The sequence below is a fragment of the Mustela nivalis genome, assembly GCF_964662115.1.
Source record: "Mustela nivalis genome assembly, chromosome: 1".
Taxonomy (NCBI): Eukaryota; Metazoa; Chordata; class Mammalia; order Carnivora; family Mustelidae; genus Mustela; species Mustela nivalis.
This window is the reverse complement of record NC_139020.1, coordinates 118,258,065-118,276,911: the sequence shown is the minus strand read 5'-3', so window position 1 is coordinate 118,276,911 and position 18,847 is coordinate 118,258,065. Positions and strand designations below refer to the sequence as shown.

The window sequence follows — 18,847 nt, the reverse complement described above, 5'->3', positions numbered from 1 at the left end:
GCTGTTAGTGTCCACTTGAGCCAAACAGGGAAGTTAGAGCCGCTGCGAACCCCGTTTGTGTAATGCTCAGAGTTGTCCCCATTGCTGCTTCTTGGATATTAATGGCGTGCTGAGCAAGGTGGTTAACTGACTGGGGAGGTTCCATGTGCTCAAAGCAGCACCACTTCCCACCACAGGCACCACACCCAGGGCTGAGAGCGTCCCCGGGACATGGGGGACCCCTCCGTGGGCTGCAGGTTGTGACAGGAGCTATACTGCTCTGGGCATACGTCTGAGGCCCGAGGTCTGCAGAAGAGGGTGCAGGAGCTCGGGGCAGGGCAGGGGGTTACACGGTGTGTACTCTTTGGGGACCTGCATGCTCTCAGATACCCTGGTATAGGCCCACTCAGCCAGTGGCGGGCCGGCAGCTTGACTTGGACCAGTTCTGGAGGCTTGCCCTCCTCCCTGCCAGCCAGCGAGTGGTGAACACCAATGCAGGGAAGAGTTATGTCATTCATCATTTCTCTTGTCCCTGCTGGAATGTGCCTTCCATCCCCAGTGCCTCAGGACCCTTGCTTAAGTTGCTAGTATCTCATTCCACCTTTCTGGCTTAACTCCCGAACCACATCCTGCATGAAGCCTCTCCTGGTCCTCCCAATGGAAACAAATGCCCCTCCTGCCCCCATCTCAGTCTGCCCTCTTCACCTGATGCCGTCCGCTCTGCATGACTGGGCGGCATACAAGGGCACTCAGCAAACACTGCCCAAAAGGGCTCCGCCAAACCGAAGGGACCCGGCCACCTTCCTGGACAGCTGCTCTGCCCCTGACCTTGTCCACGGTGGCTCTTCCTTTGCTCCTACCCAGGCTGCTTCTGAAGCTCCAAGTTACTGAGCCCAAGTTTGGATTAGCTCCACATCTTTTAATAACCAGGGCTCCTTCTCTAGCCGGCAGTGATCGAGAATTGGCCAAAGATCCTTCTTGCTATTGCTCCCACGAAGGATGGATTTTCTTAAATGGGGACACCTGCATTTGCATCCACCTGGCATGTTGTATTACCCTGGGGAGATGTTTAACCTCCGTGCATCCAACCTCTCTCACCTGGGAGGAAATGGGGCTGGGTGGCCATGGCCCCTGAGAGGTGAGGGAGGGAGGCACAGGGCACGGCACGATGGCCAGCTTGTCCTCCTCGCCTGCAGAGCTAGGGCCACACCTCCCAGTGCCCGGGAGTCTGCAGAGCTCTCCCTTCCTAGGACACGCTCCTCTGGGAAAAGCTTCCCGGGCTGCTGTGGGCAGAAGCAGCCTAGGAGAAGGTTCTAAGCCGGGAGGCACTAATCAACTCTCCAACATCAGGTCCTCAGGCTGTGGGATGGTCCCCTCCCAGACAGGCACTTACGAGATGGCCTCAATCATGTCCATGCCCATCTCCACGCAGCAGTGGGCATGGTCAGCCCTCGCTTCCGGCAGCCCAGAGACACAGTAATAGCAATCCCCCAGGATCTTAATACGTAAACAGTGATTCTCCTGGAAAGCAAATTAATTTTAAAAATTAAAAATAGTAGGAAAGAGAAGTGGGAGGGAAAGAAGCGGGAAGCAAACAGATTCACCCCATGCCTGGAATAACTTGCCTTTTAGGGCAGCGAGCACAGACAGATGCATGGCCCCAGCCCCAGGACAGGCTTATCAGGAACTGAGAGGGGAATGGAGGCCCAGCTGAGCAGCTCTCAGGCATTCCAGCCTCCCCAGGCTCAGGAACTCACTTTTTGGGTCACTGCTGAGACCCAAGAAGAGTGCAGTCCGATGTGGGAGCAAAGAGGGCAGACTTATCAATTCACGAAGGTCCCAGGTTGAGAGTCGGTGTCCTTGCTTCTACTCCCAGGCCCTGAGAATGCTCTGGCCCTTGGCCTAAGGCTCTATGAGAAGTTTTCTGATTCTCCTTCTTTTACAAAAAGACTGAAGCAGGAATGAGACTTAACCAAAGCTTGCCTGCCCCTCAGCCTGTCTGAGATGTGACCAAACAGCACGCTGCTAACCAGCAAGCATGTGAGGACTAAGACCTCCCCACCCCGCAGAGCTGAAGTCCTGCCCACTGCTGCTCCTGAGGAGAGTAACCGGGCACAACGGGGATCGCCCAGCAGGTCACAACTGAGCCAGAACTCGGACTCGGATGGGATATCACTAGTCACCAATTCTCAGCTCTCCAAGTCTGGCCACCAGAGGTTACTTCATGAAGTAGGACACTGGGACTCAAATGTCCGAGTGGCCTGGATTCTCATTTAAGGCCCGTCCAATGCCTGACGGCCCAGCATATATCCAGTTCCCCTCATCCATGGTCAGGGGATAAAAACCACCAAGCCAGTGTGAGACCCGCCATCTAATGCCCTTGGAGGCCCTGGCACCTCTCTGACCAGCACCAGCCTCTCATAAATGGTTTGATGGCAAAAGGAAACGTGTCCGCCTACCGGTGGACATTGCAGTGGGCAGCCCTGACATAAAATGACTCAACAGAGGTCCGGAACATCACTCAAAGACACAAAAGCTGGAGAGGATGGCAGTATAAACAGGGACTGAATGAACAAATATGTCATTTACCGCTCCCTGGCCTGGGATGCTACTTCCAATTTGTCTGAACAGCACAGAGTCCTCTTTCTGGAAGCCTCTGGGGGGTGGCACATAGCTGTCGGCAGGCCATTTGGGATTCAGACTCATTCTCTTACCACTCTGGCCGAGCTCCCCAAGAAAATGGCTCTAAGGGCACTGAATCTGCCCCACCATACAGAAATTCCTCAGGGGCCTGGGCAGCCTCACCCACAGGCTTTCCCACGCCCTTCCTCAGGTGGAAGGCTCACTCCCTTGTTCCCTCATGATCACCGACATACAAAGACACATCCAACTGTGTGAGGTGTGAGGAAACACAGCCACAGTGCGTGTATCCCCCCTGCCCAGCAGGGCACATGCTGGCCCAGGGCCCGTCCCTGGGGCTCACAGAGCCTTGGCCATAGCGCTCTCCCTTGGGCGGCCCAGATGGAGCCAACCTTCTGGCTCTGGCACGGGCCCCGGGTGCCGGGGACGGCAAGGAGAGTGACTCACCGCAGCCAGCTTGTCAAAGCGGGCGAAGAGCTCGTTGAGGGTCATGACCAGCTCCTGGGCAGTGCACTGGGATGCCAGGCTGGTGAAGCCCTCGATGTCGGCAAACAGGATGCTGGGGAGACAGGTGGAGGAAGACCCCTGTGAGGGAGGAAGGACAGGGGACGCAACTGCTGGCCAGCAAGAGTCCTGGGGACGGGGAGGCTCCAAATGGCTGCTGGGGAGGGCATCAAGGTCCCTGGCCCTGGAGAGTTGAGGGAGCTGGCCTCTCCATGCTGCCCAGGAGACAACTCTATGCTCTCAACGTGCCCTCACTCCCACCCAGGATGGCGGTGGGGGTGGGGTTGGGGCAGAGGCATATGAGGCCTGGGAGTGTGCATCTGCCTGAGTTACCGAAGACAGGGCCCTGCGCACCCCCACCCCCAGTTCTGTCCCCTCTTGGGCCTGCCCTATGTGACTCCTGAACAGCCCCTTCAAGGTAGCTGTGGCCTTTGATTCATGGGCTTAGAAAGTGTTCCAGGCCCAGTGTCAATCCCACTAAGGTCTCACTTCCCAGCCCCACAGATAGGGTTTCGGGCCCAAGCCCTCCATCCCTAGGGAGTCTCTAGAAGGGACAGACTAAAGAGGCTCGGGGAGGAGAGAGAGAGAGGAAGACACAGCAAACATGTCCGGAAGCCTCCAACTCGTCCCTGCCAGCAACGGCAGCCTCATCGCCAGGCACGGAGTCAAATGCAGCAGCCGGTCCCCATGGTGGTTATTGTGGGTCTTCTGTCTGTGTCTGTGGTTTATGTTCTGGAGGCCGAAGCCATCTTCCTTTGCTCACAGAACACCACTAGAGGTGAGGCCCCAGGGCGGGAGTGTAGAAGGGCTAATGGAGTTTTTTCTTTAAGTAGACACAGAAACGTAATAACCCTCATGTACTGAGATGGGCTGGCTCAGGGCTGGGAGCCTGCAGACTGTCTTCTCACTGAGTCCTCCATGCAGCCCTGCAGCAGAGGCTTGGGGTCTCCATCTCACGGAGGAGGCGGCTGAGCCCCCGGGAAGAAGCTGCCGACAGCAGCATGGTGGGCTCCTTCTCCGAGGTCCGTGTTCTTCCCACTACACCACAAGGCTCCTGAAGCCCCAGACAGCCTTCCTTTTTTAAATGAGGAATGTAGAACAAGCATATTTTGTCATTCTATCTGGAAAATATGCATTGGTGCATTAAGCCTGTCTTTCTATTCTGATGTTTGATACCTGGGACCTCACTGACCCTGGGGAGCCTGTCAGTCCCAGGCCGGTAGGGTCTCAGAGATTGTCCAACAGCTTGCCTTAGCGTCCAGTGCCCCATAGCCCAGCTAGGCTCTCACGCTCAGGCCATGGCTCTCCTGCCCTAATCACCCCAGGGATGGGTACCAGACTTGGGACGGTCCCTGCAGCACAGAGCCCACTGAAATGGTTCCAACTAGCCTATCCCAAGCCTACTTATCCATTCCTTCCTGCAAAAACCCCAACAAAGTCCCATCCTTAAACCCCTCTCGCTCTGCCTCCTGACCCGCCACTGCAGCACTTCCCCAGGGGCGCCCACGGCTTGGGGGCGACTTGCTCACTTCTCCCAGGATGAGTAACAATCTTTCCAACGGCAGTTGTCTCCTCACCTCTTCGCCTTCGCACATCTGGCTGGTAATAAAACCTGCCTTTTAAAACAACTGGACACTGTCCTGTGCCCTTATGTGTATGAACTCACTTGAACACCACAACCACCCTATGAGGTCAATATCCCCCCTTTACAGGCGAGAAAATGAAGGAAAACAGAGAGGATGCGTCCTGTGCCCAAGGCTACACAGGCAACCTGGCTTCACAGCCCAGGAGCTGAACCCATAAATATGAAGCTGTTGGCCCCAGAGCCATCTTAAGTAAATATGAGCGTAATTCAGGGATCCGGCATTGTGAAAGGGGCAGAGGGAGCCGGAGGGGCTGGTATGGGTCACCACACATGGCGTCCGGGACTCCATCAGGAGGGGGGCACCCTCAGCGGCTGTCTGCCAGCCCACACGAGGGAAGGTGCAGACAGACAGGCCAAATGAGGGGAAAGAAGAAAAGTTGAGGAGGAGGAATGGAGAGGAGAGACACTGCCCCGGCTGGCCACAGAGCTCGGGAAAGCAGACAAGCTGTTCCTCAGCAGGCAGCTAGGGGGGCAGGGGCACAGATGGTGCGAGGTGGTCAGAAGTCTCCAGCAGCCTTCGATGCCTGGGGTCTGACCAGGCACATGGGCTCAGCAACCCCCTCCAAGGGGAGTACACGGGGAGTGCCTTGCGTCAGCATGCGTGGTAAGAGGAGCAGGGGAGGGAAGGCTGCCATGCCCCCAATGCTGATCTCAGCTCCCTAACTAACTAGAGCCCCCTCTCCACCCAGCTGCCGCTTCTCCGCCGGTCAGTCTTGCAAGCAACTGGCCCGTTCCACTCAGGAACAAGAGAAAGGTCTCTCCCAGTCTGTGGAAAAGCGCCATCACATAGATGTTCTGGAAATTCTTCTTTAGGTCTCAAGAATCCAGAGCTAGTTCAGGTTGGGGTCAAGATCCACGGCTCCAGAGTTAAGAAACATTCCCCGGGCTGGAGCAGTATCTTGAATGCAAAGCCAGCAGATACCACACCCATGGCTACTCCATGCTAAGTCCAACGCTACACAGCATCAGCGGCCAGCTGTCAGGGGGCCGTCCTGCCTCTGAGGCTCTGGGCAGAAGCCTTCCTTGCCTCTCCCTAGTTGCCAGTGGGGGGTGTCCACGCATGGCATTGTGGGGCTGGCGACTGTGTTATTCCCAACTCGGTCTCTGACCTCCCGCGGCGCTGTCCCTGCGTATCCAGGTCTTCATACAGCATTTTCCTCTTCTTAGGAGGTCCCCCCTTATATTGGATTAGGGGCCCACCCTACTCTAGCATCTGAACCTGATTTCATCTGCAAGGACTCTATTTCCACATTCACAGGGACCAAGGGTCAGGACTTCCAACATATGTTTTAGGGGAACCCAGTTCAACCCAATGTTCTAATGTATGTTTGTTGAATGGAAGAGAATAGTCACCCTTTCAAAGCAAGCAAGAGGCAAGACCGGTCACCTCAGCAGCTCTTCCTTCAACCCCATGGGGCCTCTTGGAGTCCCAAGCTAAGTCACCTGAGACAGGAGTCTGTGGGGCCCAGGGCCTAGGTCCATGGGATGAACGGCAGAACAGTTACAGAGGCCGTGAGTAGCTTCCCAGTCCATGCCAGGAGGCGTGGGAAACAACGGTGGTGTGTGAAAGGCCTCTGGGGGCCGAGAGAGCCGGAGACCCCTCCAGCCTGCTGGGGTCTGCTCTTCACAGCCCCTCCTCGGGGGGAGGAGTCTGGGGGCACAGGCTGCAGGCAGATGAGCTGGGGCGAGACGGAGCCACCAGCCCACTAGAGAGGAGTGGCTCCGAGCAGGGCCCAGCGCGGGTTGCTCCCTTGCGCAGAGGCTTGGACAGGGTGTCCAAGGTCTCAGCTCTGCTGCCCTGCGGCCTGTCCTACACATTCATGAAAATTCTGCCTCCTCTACATCCCCCCACCTCCTGTCAGAGGGAAGTCACACGCCTCTGCTATCGCCTCCGTGCAGGGTTCCCCTCCATGGCTGTCACTCAGGAAGCGCCTGTGTTTTTGAGGTCTGCCCAGCTGCAGTCTGTTCCCCCAGCAAGATTTCCTGATTGGCTCTTGGGTGACCCTGAAGGCCGTCTTCCAAGCATGCCGGGCCCAGAGAGGCATCGAGGTCCTCTTCCATCCATCAGCTCACTTCAGAGCTCAGCTTGGCAATGCGCTTAGGCCCTGGCAGTGGGGGCAGCGGGGGCAGAGGGCATGTGGAAGCTGGGCCGGCCCACCGTGGTGGCGCACTCCTCCCTGAGCCCAGCCATCCATCCCTTGTGGCCGCCCGCCTTCTCCTCTGCAGGCCAGAGCGGCCAGGCCCCGAGGCGGCCCAGTGACCACAACAGGCCTTTCAGCATTCCGCCGCATTCGGCCCAGCTTCTCCACACGCGTTCTTGGGGAGGCACCTCTCCCTGCAGTTTTTCCCTCTCGCACCTGCAGGCGCTGTGACCTGACAAAGATATTGGGGTCTGACTCTGCCCCTGAACAGAGGCCACACCCAGCAGCCCCTGGGGCACCCAGACACAGACTTCTCCTCACAGTCTGGGCGGAAGGCTGCACCAAGGACCTGCTTCTTGGACCTGCATTTCTCGGCACTGTACACGGAGGGGACTCAGGGAATGCTGGGAGGCAAACCGTCTGTCGAGGCCAGCCCAGGGGGCGTGGGGGTCTGGGGAAACAGAGGTCATCGGGCAAGGGCAGGAAGGGAATATGACAAGGTCTCAGCCCAACTCTCAGGATCTGAGCCTAGCAGGAGCTGAAGGTTTTAGGGAAGCAGGGCAAGATATGCCTGGGAGGCCCTAGCAGCATAGGCTGGGGAGGGGTCTACCCCTGCAGCTTGCCCTCTGTGTGCTCCAGGCCATACCACCTGGGTCCAGGCCCCCAGTACGATAAAGGAGGAGCAGTGGGTCACTGCACGCGCTTGGCAAACGGTGCAGTCAGGCTGCTCACACCAACATCTGGCTGACGACAGACACCAGATGACTGGGCATTTTCCAAGGGGGGGTGCAAAATAATTAGAGCAGGGCGTCTGGACCAGGAGCAGCCAGAGAACCTTCTGAGGGACAGGCTGGGAGAGGCAGAGGGGAGAGGCCACTGAGAGAATGCTGAACACACTGGATATGGGTACCCGCTCCACCCTGGACAGCCATGCCCCCTCCACTCTCTTGGCAACGGGCCACCTTCCTTCTGAAAGCTGAAGGGCCCTGTGACTGGCTTGACTCTCGGGATCGGATCCAGTGGGTCTGGGGTCCACAGATGTCCTGGAATCCTTCTTACCAGCCTCAGGGCCTCCTGCAGACCCTATTTCAACCCCTGATCCCCTGGTCCTGTTTCTGTCCACCACATTCTACTCTCACCGCCAGAGAGTGGACCTCCCATCGCACTTACAGACTTTGTGTTCAGAAAGCCTTGCAAGAGCTGGGGGAATGTGGCCCACAGGAGAAGCCCACAAAAGGTAAAGGGTTGCACCAAGACTGAGCAGTAGTTAGTGACCTCTCAGTGATGAGCTCGTGGTGATTTCTACTGTCTTCTCTGTATTATTAGTTTTTAATTTTCTGCAAAGAAAACACATCCTTTGTAGAACGAGAAAGGTTGAAAACTAATTATGTTCTTCTAAGATCTGATTCTAACCCTTCCATCTTCATGATGTCTTTTCTGACCTACCCAACCCAGCATAATTCTTCTTATTCTGAATTCTTATTAGGATCAGAATTTCCAAGGCCTAGCCTGACACATTCAGTGGGTCGGTGTCTCTTCACCTTAACTTCTCTGCCTTCCCCTCTACCCCCAAGGCCCCCAGTTTTGAATCCAAAGAGCTAAAATAACAAGTCCTAGCTGGATGCCAGCTCCATTCCCCCACTGATCCCCATTCCGTGTCCAAGGACAAACTCGGGTCTCTTGTGAAGACCCACGTCCATGCAAGGAAATGAAACCACCTCAGGCAAGGTGGAGAGGCGAGATGGCCAGTCGCTATGGAAAACACAGTGGACTCCCTTAAAAAATTAGAATGTAGCAATTTCTCTTCTAGGTATACACCCAAAGGAACTGAAAGAAGGGACTCAAGGAGGGACCTGGGCACCCATGTTCACAGCAGAATCATTCACAATAGCCCAATTTGGCAGAGGAATGGATATACAAGCTGTGGCGTACCACATGCCACGGAGTACTAGGCAGCCTGGAAAAGGAAGGAAATCCCGGCCCACAGTACCACTTGGACAAGCCTTGGCCACGTTATGCTGACTGAAATAAGCCCGCCACAAAAGAACATGTACTGTAGGAGTCCACGGCCATGAGGTACCCGGAGTAGTCAAAGTCACAGGCATAGTGTGGAAGGGTGGTTGCCCGGGGCCGGGGGGTGAAAGGAGAGGAATGCGGAGTCGTTTCACAGGGACAGGATCTCAGTCTTGCAAGGTAAAAAACATCTGGAGACAGATGGTGATGGTGGTTGCACAATGATGGGAGAGGTCAAAATGGCCTGTTTTATATCATGTCTACTTAATCACAAGTAAGATAATGAATTAGCTGGTTGTTTAAGAGGAAAGCCCTGCCCCCAGGGGCTTCCCCAGTGGGACCAGATGGGTTATGAGGCTGCTGATCCCACCGCAGTGGGCATGGCCCGACCTCACTGCTGAGAGCTGGACAGTACCTGAGGGGCAAGCACCGTATCTTTTCTATCTACTCCTAGTCACACGTGGCAAAGAGGGGCAGCACAATAAATGTGGGATGAATGAGATAATAATATAAAGGCCACTTGTGTCTATAATTGGTATAGCGTAGAGCTCAGAATACTTTTCTTAGTGTCAGGTTGGAGACAGGAATGCTAGGCTTACGGACCATCCCTTATGTGGTCGGTTCCCAGGAATATGACTGGAGGTAAATATTTTTTCCTCTCTGCCCCCAGGGTGCACAATCCACCCACAGGTATCTGAGCATCAGGGACGCTGTCGTGAGGCCATTATAATTCAGAGCCGCGCCGCAGCTGAGCCAGACTCCAGAACGACCTGGGGAACACAGCCAAGTCCTTGAAGGAGACGGGAGAGGAGATGATAACCTTAAAAGGGGGAGGTTCAGGAGAGGCTGGGGAGAGAAGGAAAGAAAGGAAGAGGAGGGAGGAGGGAGGAGAGGGAGCGCTCCCCAGGCCCCTCCACACGTACCCCCCCCCCCCACAGTTCGGGTTTGGCTGTTACCTCATTTCCACCCCCTGAGTTTGCAGCTCTTCAGCCAGGCCCCCTGAGAATGAGGCTGTGATTCCAGCCAATGAGCCAAGACCTGTACTCCATCAAGAACTTCTCCGGGGGTCCAAACAGAGGAAGCCAAGTGAGGACCAGCGCCCCCTGGAGGAGCCAGCTCTCCAGCCCGTCCCACCATCTACAACCTCTAAAACCGCAGGGCTCCCCCGTGAGAACATGTCATTCAGGTGCCAAGCTGTCTCTCTCAGTTGGGACCCATAGGGCAGTAGCGTATCCTTCAGTAGCCTCTCCGGGCTGGCTTGAACGTTCCCTGCCCCCTGAAACCTTTGGGGTATTGGTCTCCTGACCTTGACTCTCACCGCATACCCTGCTCTGCCTCCAGAGGGCAGACAGTCTGCAGCTACCTCCCAAGTGGGGGGCCTGGCAGCGGCTTTCCATACTCTACCTCGTCTCCCCTTCCAGTACCCCGTGAGGAGTAAGTCCTGGGGCCCTCTCTTAGGGGCTCTGTTCCTTTGTGGCTTTTATCCTAACAGAAAAATTAAGTGGTAAGTTTTGTAACATCTATATATGCTCGTAAGAATGCAAAGCCCTAACCCCCATTCCTTATCTGATTCAATCCCAATTTACTGATTGACCTGCTGTTTACTGTATGTCTTCCTCAAGAGAAAGCAAGCTTCCCAACATCAGAGACAGTGTCCCTCTTAATTCCCATCTCAATCCCTGCCTCTGTAGCTAAGTGTCCCACCAGTGGAAGCAGAGGAAAGCAGCCACTGAATGGATGAGTGAGGGGACATCACCATCTCCATGTCATAGATGAGGCACCTGAGGCTCGGGTTAGATGACTTGCCTGAGTTCCCACAGCCAATACGTGGCAGAGAAGGGTGTGACCCAGGCTGCTCCACACAAGACATTCATCTTGCTCCACAATAGTGACATCTTGGCAAGGGTCCCCTGGTGACAGCTGGGTTCTGGCAGCATCTGTAAGTTTACTGTGACCCACGGGAATGTGCTACGTGCTTCTAGGGCCAGCCCCTTCCTCCCACCTCAGTGCCCTCCTCCCAGACAGAGGAGGAGGCCTCTGGCATGCTGGAGGCCTTTGTCCCAGGAATGCGGGGAGGACAGCGCAGCCTCCCTCTGACCTTCATACTGCCCTGGCTGCAGGGGAGGCAGGTGTCTGGGAGGAGGGCCCTCAAGCCACAGGTCTGACACCCCAGCCACCTGGTCCCAGCTGCCCTGTCCAGCCAGAAGGGCTAAAACAGCTCTACCTGTCACTACATGTCAGACAGGGGGCGGGGGGAGGGTGGTGGTGTCTCCAAAGGTTCCTGGGCCCCTGGCCCACCTCAGTGCATTGCCAGTGGCAGCTCAGCACCAAAGCATCTGACAGGTTCCCGGCAGGTCCCAGGGGCAGTTTTCTAGCGGGCACCAGGAAAGGGGGAGGCCACAGAGGGAAGTGGGGGTCTGCTGTCACCCCTCCCTGCTCAGGCCAGACTCTCCCCACCCATTCGTCTCCTGCCCTTCCGCAGATCCAAGCCCAGTCTGTCACACTGCAGGGCTGATTTATTTTTCTTGTGGCCTTGTTCTCAGTGGGGGCTCGAGAGCAGCATGTCATCACCCTCTCTAAATATTATAACTCCGCAGAGAATTGACAAACGTGACTCATCACCCTTCCACGCTTGAGCTAGAGAATCCCCAGGCCTTGCTTTGTTGATAGGAGTGTGATAATCATCACAATAATAGCAGTAACGACAATAATCACTGCTCCCAATTACTGAACACGTGGCCAGGGCCAGACACGGCGCTAAGCGCTTCCCTCACACCCTTTCATCCGCTCTCCACAACGCTGCTAAGTTGGTATCCTTCCTGTCCCATACAGAGGAGGAGACTGAAGGTCAGAGTATCCAGGCCCATCACTTGCCCTGCTCACATGGCCAGAGGACAGTGGAGCCCGACTAACCCCAGGCCCCAGACCTAATCACCACACCTCAAGCCCAGCCCCAGAGTGCATTTCTATACCTTGATGTCACCCCTCCACCCACTACCCAGCCCCACACCCAAGTCCAGAGACTAAGTGCACGATGTGTTTCCATCAAGACCTGTGGCCACAGCTGCTCACAGAACAGGAAGGGCCCCCACAGGCTATTTGCATCTGACTGCTCATGGCTGGGCTATGGTGTGTACCAACCACAACCAGCCTGGCAATTTCAGAGTCAGAATTATGTCTGTCCCTATGAAAAGGGCAGCGTCTTGATTTTTCTCCCCTTTTATCTGATAGCTGCATTGCTCCTTAGCTCGTCTAAAAACAGAAATACCCCCCTGACAGCTTGTTGGGGGGGGGGGGTTCTGGTTATTGCCACATGGACACTCGGGCCACTCTGTGATTAGGGTGTTGTTCTTTTCTTTACCCAAAGTCACAGCCTCCCTGGGAGTGGAAAGATGAGGGCATGTCTCCCTAGGAGCGGATGACTCCTTATGGTGGCAGAAGAGGCCCGAGTCAGCCCCTTTGCCCCAACCACCTTGCTGGAGAGCTGGAGGCCCAAAGCAACAGAGGGGCAGGAGATGGAGGGGTGAGAGGGCCAGGTGCGGGGCAGAGATGCAGAAGTGGGCAGATGTGCTAGCCCAGCCAGGGAGAACCTACACCTTGCCTGCCACACTGTTTCTGAGCTGGGAATTTTCTGCATTCCCTACGTGTTCGACATCATACTTTAACGGAGTCAGCCAGATGCTCTGCCGAGCTGAGAACAATCAAGAAAAGCACCTTTGTCCGTGCTGTGCTTGGAACAATGCCAGGGCCCGTGAGGCTGTGAAGACGGGACTGAGAGAGAGTATCCCAGAAGCGGGTAACAGGGGTTCCGGTATGTTGGCTCCCACCTGAACTTTGGGCCTCCAGGATGTGTTCTAACAGGGAAGGCTATTTCTTTAAATGTCTTAGAGTCCCCCAGACTTCAGGGATTGCTAAACAGGAAAGGCCTCTGGTGGGTCCATAGTGTCTGTCTCTCTCTTTCTCTCTCTTTCTCTTTAGAAGCCAAACTTCTCTCCAAAATCTCCCCTTGCTGGGGACTCCCCGAGATTCCTTCCCACAAATCCTCATACACACTCCTTCCTCCTGGGCATGTAAAAAACACCTAGTAAGGCTAGGTAAGAATTCTGATACCGAAAAGTTTCCTGGGGGCAGCTGTCCCACTTAACCAGCTCTAGGATCTTAGATAAATTAACCCCTATGCCCCAGTTTCCTGCAAAATAGAGATAATAGCAGCACTGACTTCTTATATGTACGCTGTGGACTCGGCAAATGTTTGAAAGTATTCAGAAGAGTGCTGGGTTAAAGGAGGCACTAGACGAGTATGACTGTTGTTGTGAGTAATTTTTCTACCTTGTGGGGGCAGAGAGGGGTGTGAGAAGAAGTGGGGAACCCACATGTCAGCATGACCTGCCTAATCCCAGGCCCTACTCTCGTCTCTTGAGCTCGGCTCAGCGGAGCCCACGGCCCCTCGGAACGCCTCCTGGGCACGCGTGGGGACTCGGCCTGCAGCAGCCTTCTTCCTACCGCTGGCGATGCTCTCCCTGCCTGACAGTGAATATGCGTGGGCTCCAGAGGGATCAGGGTACCCCAAAAACTGAGGACACAAGTGTTGTTCAGGTAACTTCTTTCTCCCAAAGGCTTAGCATCTCTTTTGGAAGATGGATACAGGACACAAGGGCAAACAACAGTCTTGGATTCCAGGGTATGCTTGGCAACTGGGCAATTGCGCCTGAAATTCTGATGATTTCTACATGAAAACTGTGTCCTCCCCACCCCTGCAGCCATCAGCCTTGCCTTGAGTGCACATTTATCAGCGTGTGCGTGTAGGTGTGTGCACCATTATTCATTTTATTCCATTTAATCCCTTTATGAAAATTCAGCCCAAGCCTCCAGAGGGTTCCCTCTACACCAGCCTTGGAATATTTGTGGGTCCAAGGAAAACCTGCCCAGGAAGAGAGTCATTCTCTTAAAGGCAGCCTCAACAGCTCCTTTTCTGGGCCTGTGGGATGATTCCTGGGCTCTCCAGGAAGCCATGCTGCAGGAAGGCCACTGAGCCGCTCCCCGTCCCCACGGAACTCCGAAGCCGACTGTGCACTCCATTAGGCTACATCTGTTTGCACGGGCCTGCCGTCAGCAGCTTCCCTCTAGAGAAGCAGCGAATGTGCAGTAAAAGGGGCATGGGCTCCGGGGCAGGCTGACCAGAATGCACCGCCCTTTACCATTCCTGGCTGAGTGACCCTGGGCAAGGGTCTTAGCTGTTCTGAGCTCAATCTCTAAACGAGGAATGTTGATAAGGGAGCCCACCTTGCAGCATGGTCAGGAGGACTGGCAATGAGGTACGTAATGCCTGTCACACACCGGCTCAGAAGGAATGGAAGCTGCTAGATAATGATGAAAATGGAGATGATAATAGCAACATGCAGGTCCCAAGTTGGCTTTCTGTCACCCTTGTTAGGCTAGGAGTTTCCCCAACAGCTGGTGCTACTGCTTTCTCTTTTCTCCTCCTTCCTTCCCTAGCTTCTCCCTGGGGCCTCCCCTTAACAATTCACTTCACCAACCTCGAGGGTGCCTCGTGGCTGGGGCACCCCAGATAATACACCCCAAAGCCACAGACCACGCAGTCAGATCAGCCACAGACCTCCCTTGGAAGGGCAGAAAGTGGGGATGTTGCCTCCCTGGGGATCAGTCCTCCCACCCTGCCCTCGCCCCCCAGCCTCATTCCTACCTCACGTTGTCATGTTTCTGGATGTAAATCTTATGGAACATCATATCCTCCTGCTTGGCATTGATGTCTGCTTTCATCTCCATGGCAACATGACGGGGCAGGACAGACAGCAGGAGCCGCTCCTGGGGAGGGAAGCACATGCTTTCATCACAGCTCCCTCCGTCTGCCTGGCAGTCCCCTTCCTTTCCCAGGCCAACTCCTCAGCGCCTGCCCCCCCCCCCCCACAGGGTCCTGGAGAACCCCTCAGGCTGGCCTGAAATTCAAGGAGCGAATACTCATGTGGGGGTGAGGCCAGCGTGATGCCTCAGGGCTACTTGGACTCTTCTCCCTGGGAGACCACCCGGGTTTTCTGTGTGGGTACTTGGGGAAGAGCACACCTGGTGAACCAGTACTGAGCCCCCTGGAATCCTGGATGTCACCTGAGACCATGTGTAACCATTCAGGCAAATGACTGAACCTCTCTGAGCCTCAGCTTTCCCATCTATAAATAGGGAGGGGGCTGCTGAGAGCACGACATGAGATTCACTCAATTAGTCATCAAACACATACTGAGCTCCAACCATGTTCCGGGCACCGTGCTGGTGTCCCCGAGTTACGACTGTGGGAGGGGCAAGGTTTCTCCTCCACAAAGCTCCCAGTCTTGTGGGATTACGCAGTACTACGGGGCACTGCACAGGGGTAACTGACCCAGGCTTGGGGGAATGGGGTGGCCAGAGAGGGCTTCATGGGGACCAGAAGGATGAGGTTGGGGTGCTCCCTTTCCACGTCAGGGATAGCACCAGGGGAGGAGGAAAGCACACGGACTCTGAGAACCTGAGAGAAGCTAAGACCTATGGAAGAGGAGGTGGGAGAGCAGCAGGGAGAGGGGCCAGGAGCACTCTGTGGAGGGGAGCGTCCCGACTTTGCCTCCCTTCCACGTTCTCCTCCCAGTCCCGCCTGGGGTCAGAGGTCCAGCGGCCTCAGGAATGGGCGACCTCGCCTTGCGCCCCGACAGCCCACTACTCATGCCAGGTGCTCTGCTAGCCTAGCTCACGGACTTCTCCCACCTGGGGCCCTTCAGCCCGGCTGGCCCAGGCCTCCTCATTCTCCCATCACTTGCCCCTGGATGCTGGGCCCCCCGCCTTGTGTGGCCCTAAGACTCCGCTCCTGTTCCCGCATCTTTCTGGTTTCTCTCCTTCCTCCTGCCCGCCACACAGCACATCCGTGCCTCTCTCCTCTTTCTGCTCACTCTCACCCCTCCGAGCACGGTTTCCACCAGCAACTCTGCCCACCACCCTCTGCCTCCTAGACCTTGTCCAGGCTCCGTGTCTCCAGCTGCCTGCTCAATGGCTGGCTACTACAACCTTGACGCCGCACCCAAAACCACCTCTCCTTCCCAGGTTTCTATTCCCCAGTGGCTCTTCAAGTTCTTGTCTTTGCCCGTGCCAGCCCCCATCCTCCTGGTCAGAGGTCAATACCCCACCCAAGTAACTGCTTTTACTCTTCAGAACTTTCCCTCTGAGATTCATGCCTGTCCCTTTGGCCCCAGGCGCTGTCCAGCTCTGACCAAGTCCTGTGGATGTGGGCTCTCGGCCTTCCTGTTCCACGGCCCCCTCCACTGCCTGCACATAGTTCTCTCACCCAACTGTGGGATTCTGGCCACCCCATCCCAGACAGATGACCCCGGCCCCGCTGTAGCCCTCCTCCCTCCCTGTATGGCCCCAGTCTCTCCAGCACACTGCCTTTGTCATGCCACTCCCCAGCTCAAAGCCTCCAAAGCTTCCCTGGGTTCCACCAGCCGCATCAAATGTGCATTCTTCTGGACCCAAAGAACCCACGCCTCTTTATTTTCCACTACAACCTCATTCTACCTGCCCCCTTTCCCGTGCCTGGCCTGCTCCCATCAACCCAGGCCTGGCTGCCATTCTCATCCTTCTGAAGCCCTCTACCATCCCAGCCTGGCTCTCACAGGTCTCGGCAAGCTTCAAGTCCCTCCCAGGCAACCAGGGCAGTCCCTGAAGCAGCTTCTGCGTCCCAGCTTGCTGCCTCTGATCCACCATCCACACTGCAACCCAATGAGTGATCTTTCTAAAACATACACCTGACCCCATCACTGCCCTGCGTAAAACCCTCCTGTGCTTCCCGAAGCTTCCAGAACTAGCCTATAAGCCCAGCCAGGCCTCAAGCTTTCCATGATCTGGCTCCCCTCTATCCCTCCCTGGGCCCAGCACATAGAGCTCTGTTCCAGACACAGTGAACCACGAGCTGCTTCCCAAGATCCTGGCAGTGTTTCCTTGCCTTTGCGCACAAGCTCATCTAGAATCACCATCCTCACATATGCTGGGACCCTCCTTCCTGGCTCTGTTTCCTGTGGGCAGGGTCCCGGCTCTGGCAGAGGCATCCCCCACCACTCAGGGTCTTCCTTCCAAGTCCCTGATCGCTCACTATGTCATGGTCTGTTAATGGGGTCTCCCTGCAGCGCATGCAGTGAGACAGCCCCAAGGACGGAGCTGTGTCGCACTCAGCTCCACAAGTGACAGCCTTGGGCCCGGAAAACACTGGTAATGCATTGAAGGTGCTCACTGATGCTCTCGGTCTCCCTGAGCATCAGTGGACATGGCCTTCAATGGTTATTTACTGAACTCTCAGTAAGCAGTTCCTGGTGACAGACACACAAACTAAAGGAGAATTAGTGCAGCTGGGGGAAGGGGTGCTCTCTATAGTTATATCTGGGAGAGACCTTCCCACATTTCTAACCACTTCTGGGTCTGAGGGTCAGGGCATGGGTGCGGATGGCTGGACAACAGTTTGGAGTCCCACCATGAGGGGGCACCTTGGAGTGCCACCCCAAGGAGCCAAAGAGCAGCACCTTCTGCAGAGGGTGGGGGAGGCCCCAGAGCTGCTGGGCTCTGGCTGGGTGAGGAGTGCCTGTCCCCAGGAAGCACTCCTCCCCTCCCTGCTCTCTTGGCTCAGAACATGGTAAAGCAAATGGATTTTCTCCTCCAAATCCCTGTGGGTTTGCTGGAACGTCCAGCCTGTCCAGGGCCAGTGCAAATCAGCTGTGAGGAGCTGTAAAATACGCATTTTACTGGAGAAAGAACAAGGCTCAGGAGTGACAGGGGACATGACAGGGGACACTCCCTGACACAAAAAGAGAAGAAAGGCACCCCGATCTCAGATGAGCGATGCCAGGGCCTGAACTGGGACAAGAGGTGGCTCCTGAGGCATGCAGGAGCTCAGGGTAGGGGGCAGAAGGGCAACAAGCTTGTCAAAGAAAGACAGGGACACCGCCAAGCATGGGGTTCATTCAAGAGCCAGACCAGGAGTTCAGAGAGGGCTGAAAGAATGCCTGGGGCGAGGCAGGCCTCCGACTGGACAGCATGAGCTGGGGACTGGCAAGACTCAACGGCCAGAGCAGCAGGGCTGGACGGGAAACAGGGACAGGCCAGGCGGCCGCTGGGGCAAGGTGGGGGAGGGGTGCCGTGCTGGAGAGACACCACAGAGCCTCACACCTTTGCTCAGCCATTCGGACTTGGCCAGCCCGTGTCACATAACTCCTCGGGAGGCATCCAGACGGAGTCAGAGACCCTCTCACACAGGTCAGACTGCTGTGCACTTGGGGTGTCCCCAGCATGCCCTCTGGACAAGCGAGGAGGGTGCAAGGGACCATTGCTGTCTAGGCTTTTGTCTCCCTTGTCCCCAAGCTCAAAGGCAGCGGGATTCCACTCACGTCTGTTAGGTAGACATGAATATAAGGAGAGAGGAGAACTTGCTTTGGAGAATTCATCTCTCAGAGCCACACCTAGTCCGAGTCCAGTCGCGACCCCGTCACCCTGCTGACCTGCCCTTATTCTCCCTGGGGTCACACAGCCCCACCTCAGGGGCTCCTGTGAGCTCTTCAGCTCCATCATGTCCCAGAGTCCCCAGACTGCATGTGGTTCACATGCAGGAGAGGGCACAATGGTCTGGAGCCCCAAAGAGGATGCGGGGCAGCTGTAGGGGGCACCCTGACACAACCCTCAGTCCTTGCCCGGCTCCCACCCAAGAGAGCACATAGGGCCAGCTCCCTCAGCCCCAGCCCTCTGAGTCTGTGGCCTGTGTGAATGGCTTCCCTGAGAGTGAGGTTTAGGGTGAGACAAGGTCCACCGTCCTTTCTCTGAACCAACTAAACCCCAGAACTTGGCGCAGAGAAAGTGCCTAGTGGGGGTGTCCCAGGGGCTGACTGAGCCACCTCCTCTCCTC

At 56.0% G+C, this 18,847-nt stretch overlaps 1 protein-coding gene across 2 annotated transcripts in view; it reads right to left on the bottom strand.

Annotated features, from left to right (window-relative positions):
• Nucleotides 1-18,847, bottom strand: part of ADCY5 (adenylate cyclase 5) — a 147,569-nt gene that overhangs the window by 42,780 nt on the left and 85,942 nt on the right. For both annotated transcript variants that reach the window (XM_082746353.1, XM_082746354.1), the window contains exons 3-5: nt 14,627-14,748; nt 3,067-3,178; nt 1,373-1,500 (exon numbers count right to left, since the gene is read on the bottom strand). In XM_082746353.1, the coding sequence (XP_082602479.1) occupies nt 1,373-1,500; nt 3,067-3,178; nt 14,627-14,748 (362 nt within the window). The remainder of the gene's footprint in view (nt 1-1,372; nt 1,501-3,066; nt 3,179-14,626; nt 14,749-18,847) is intronic.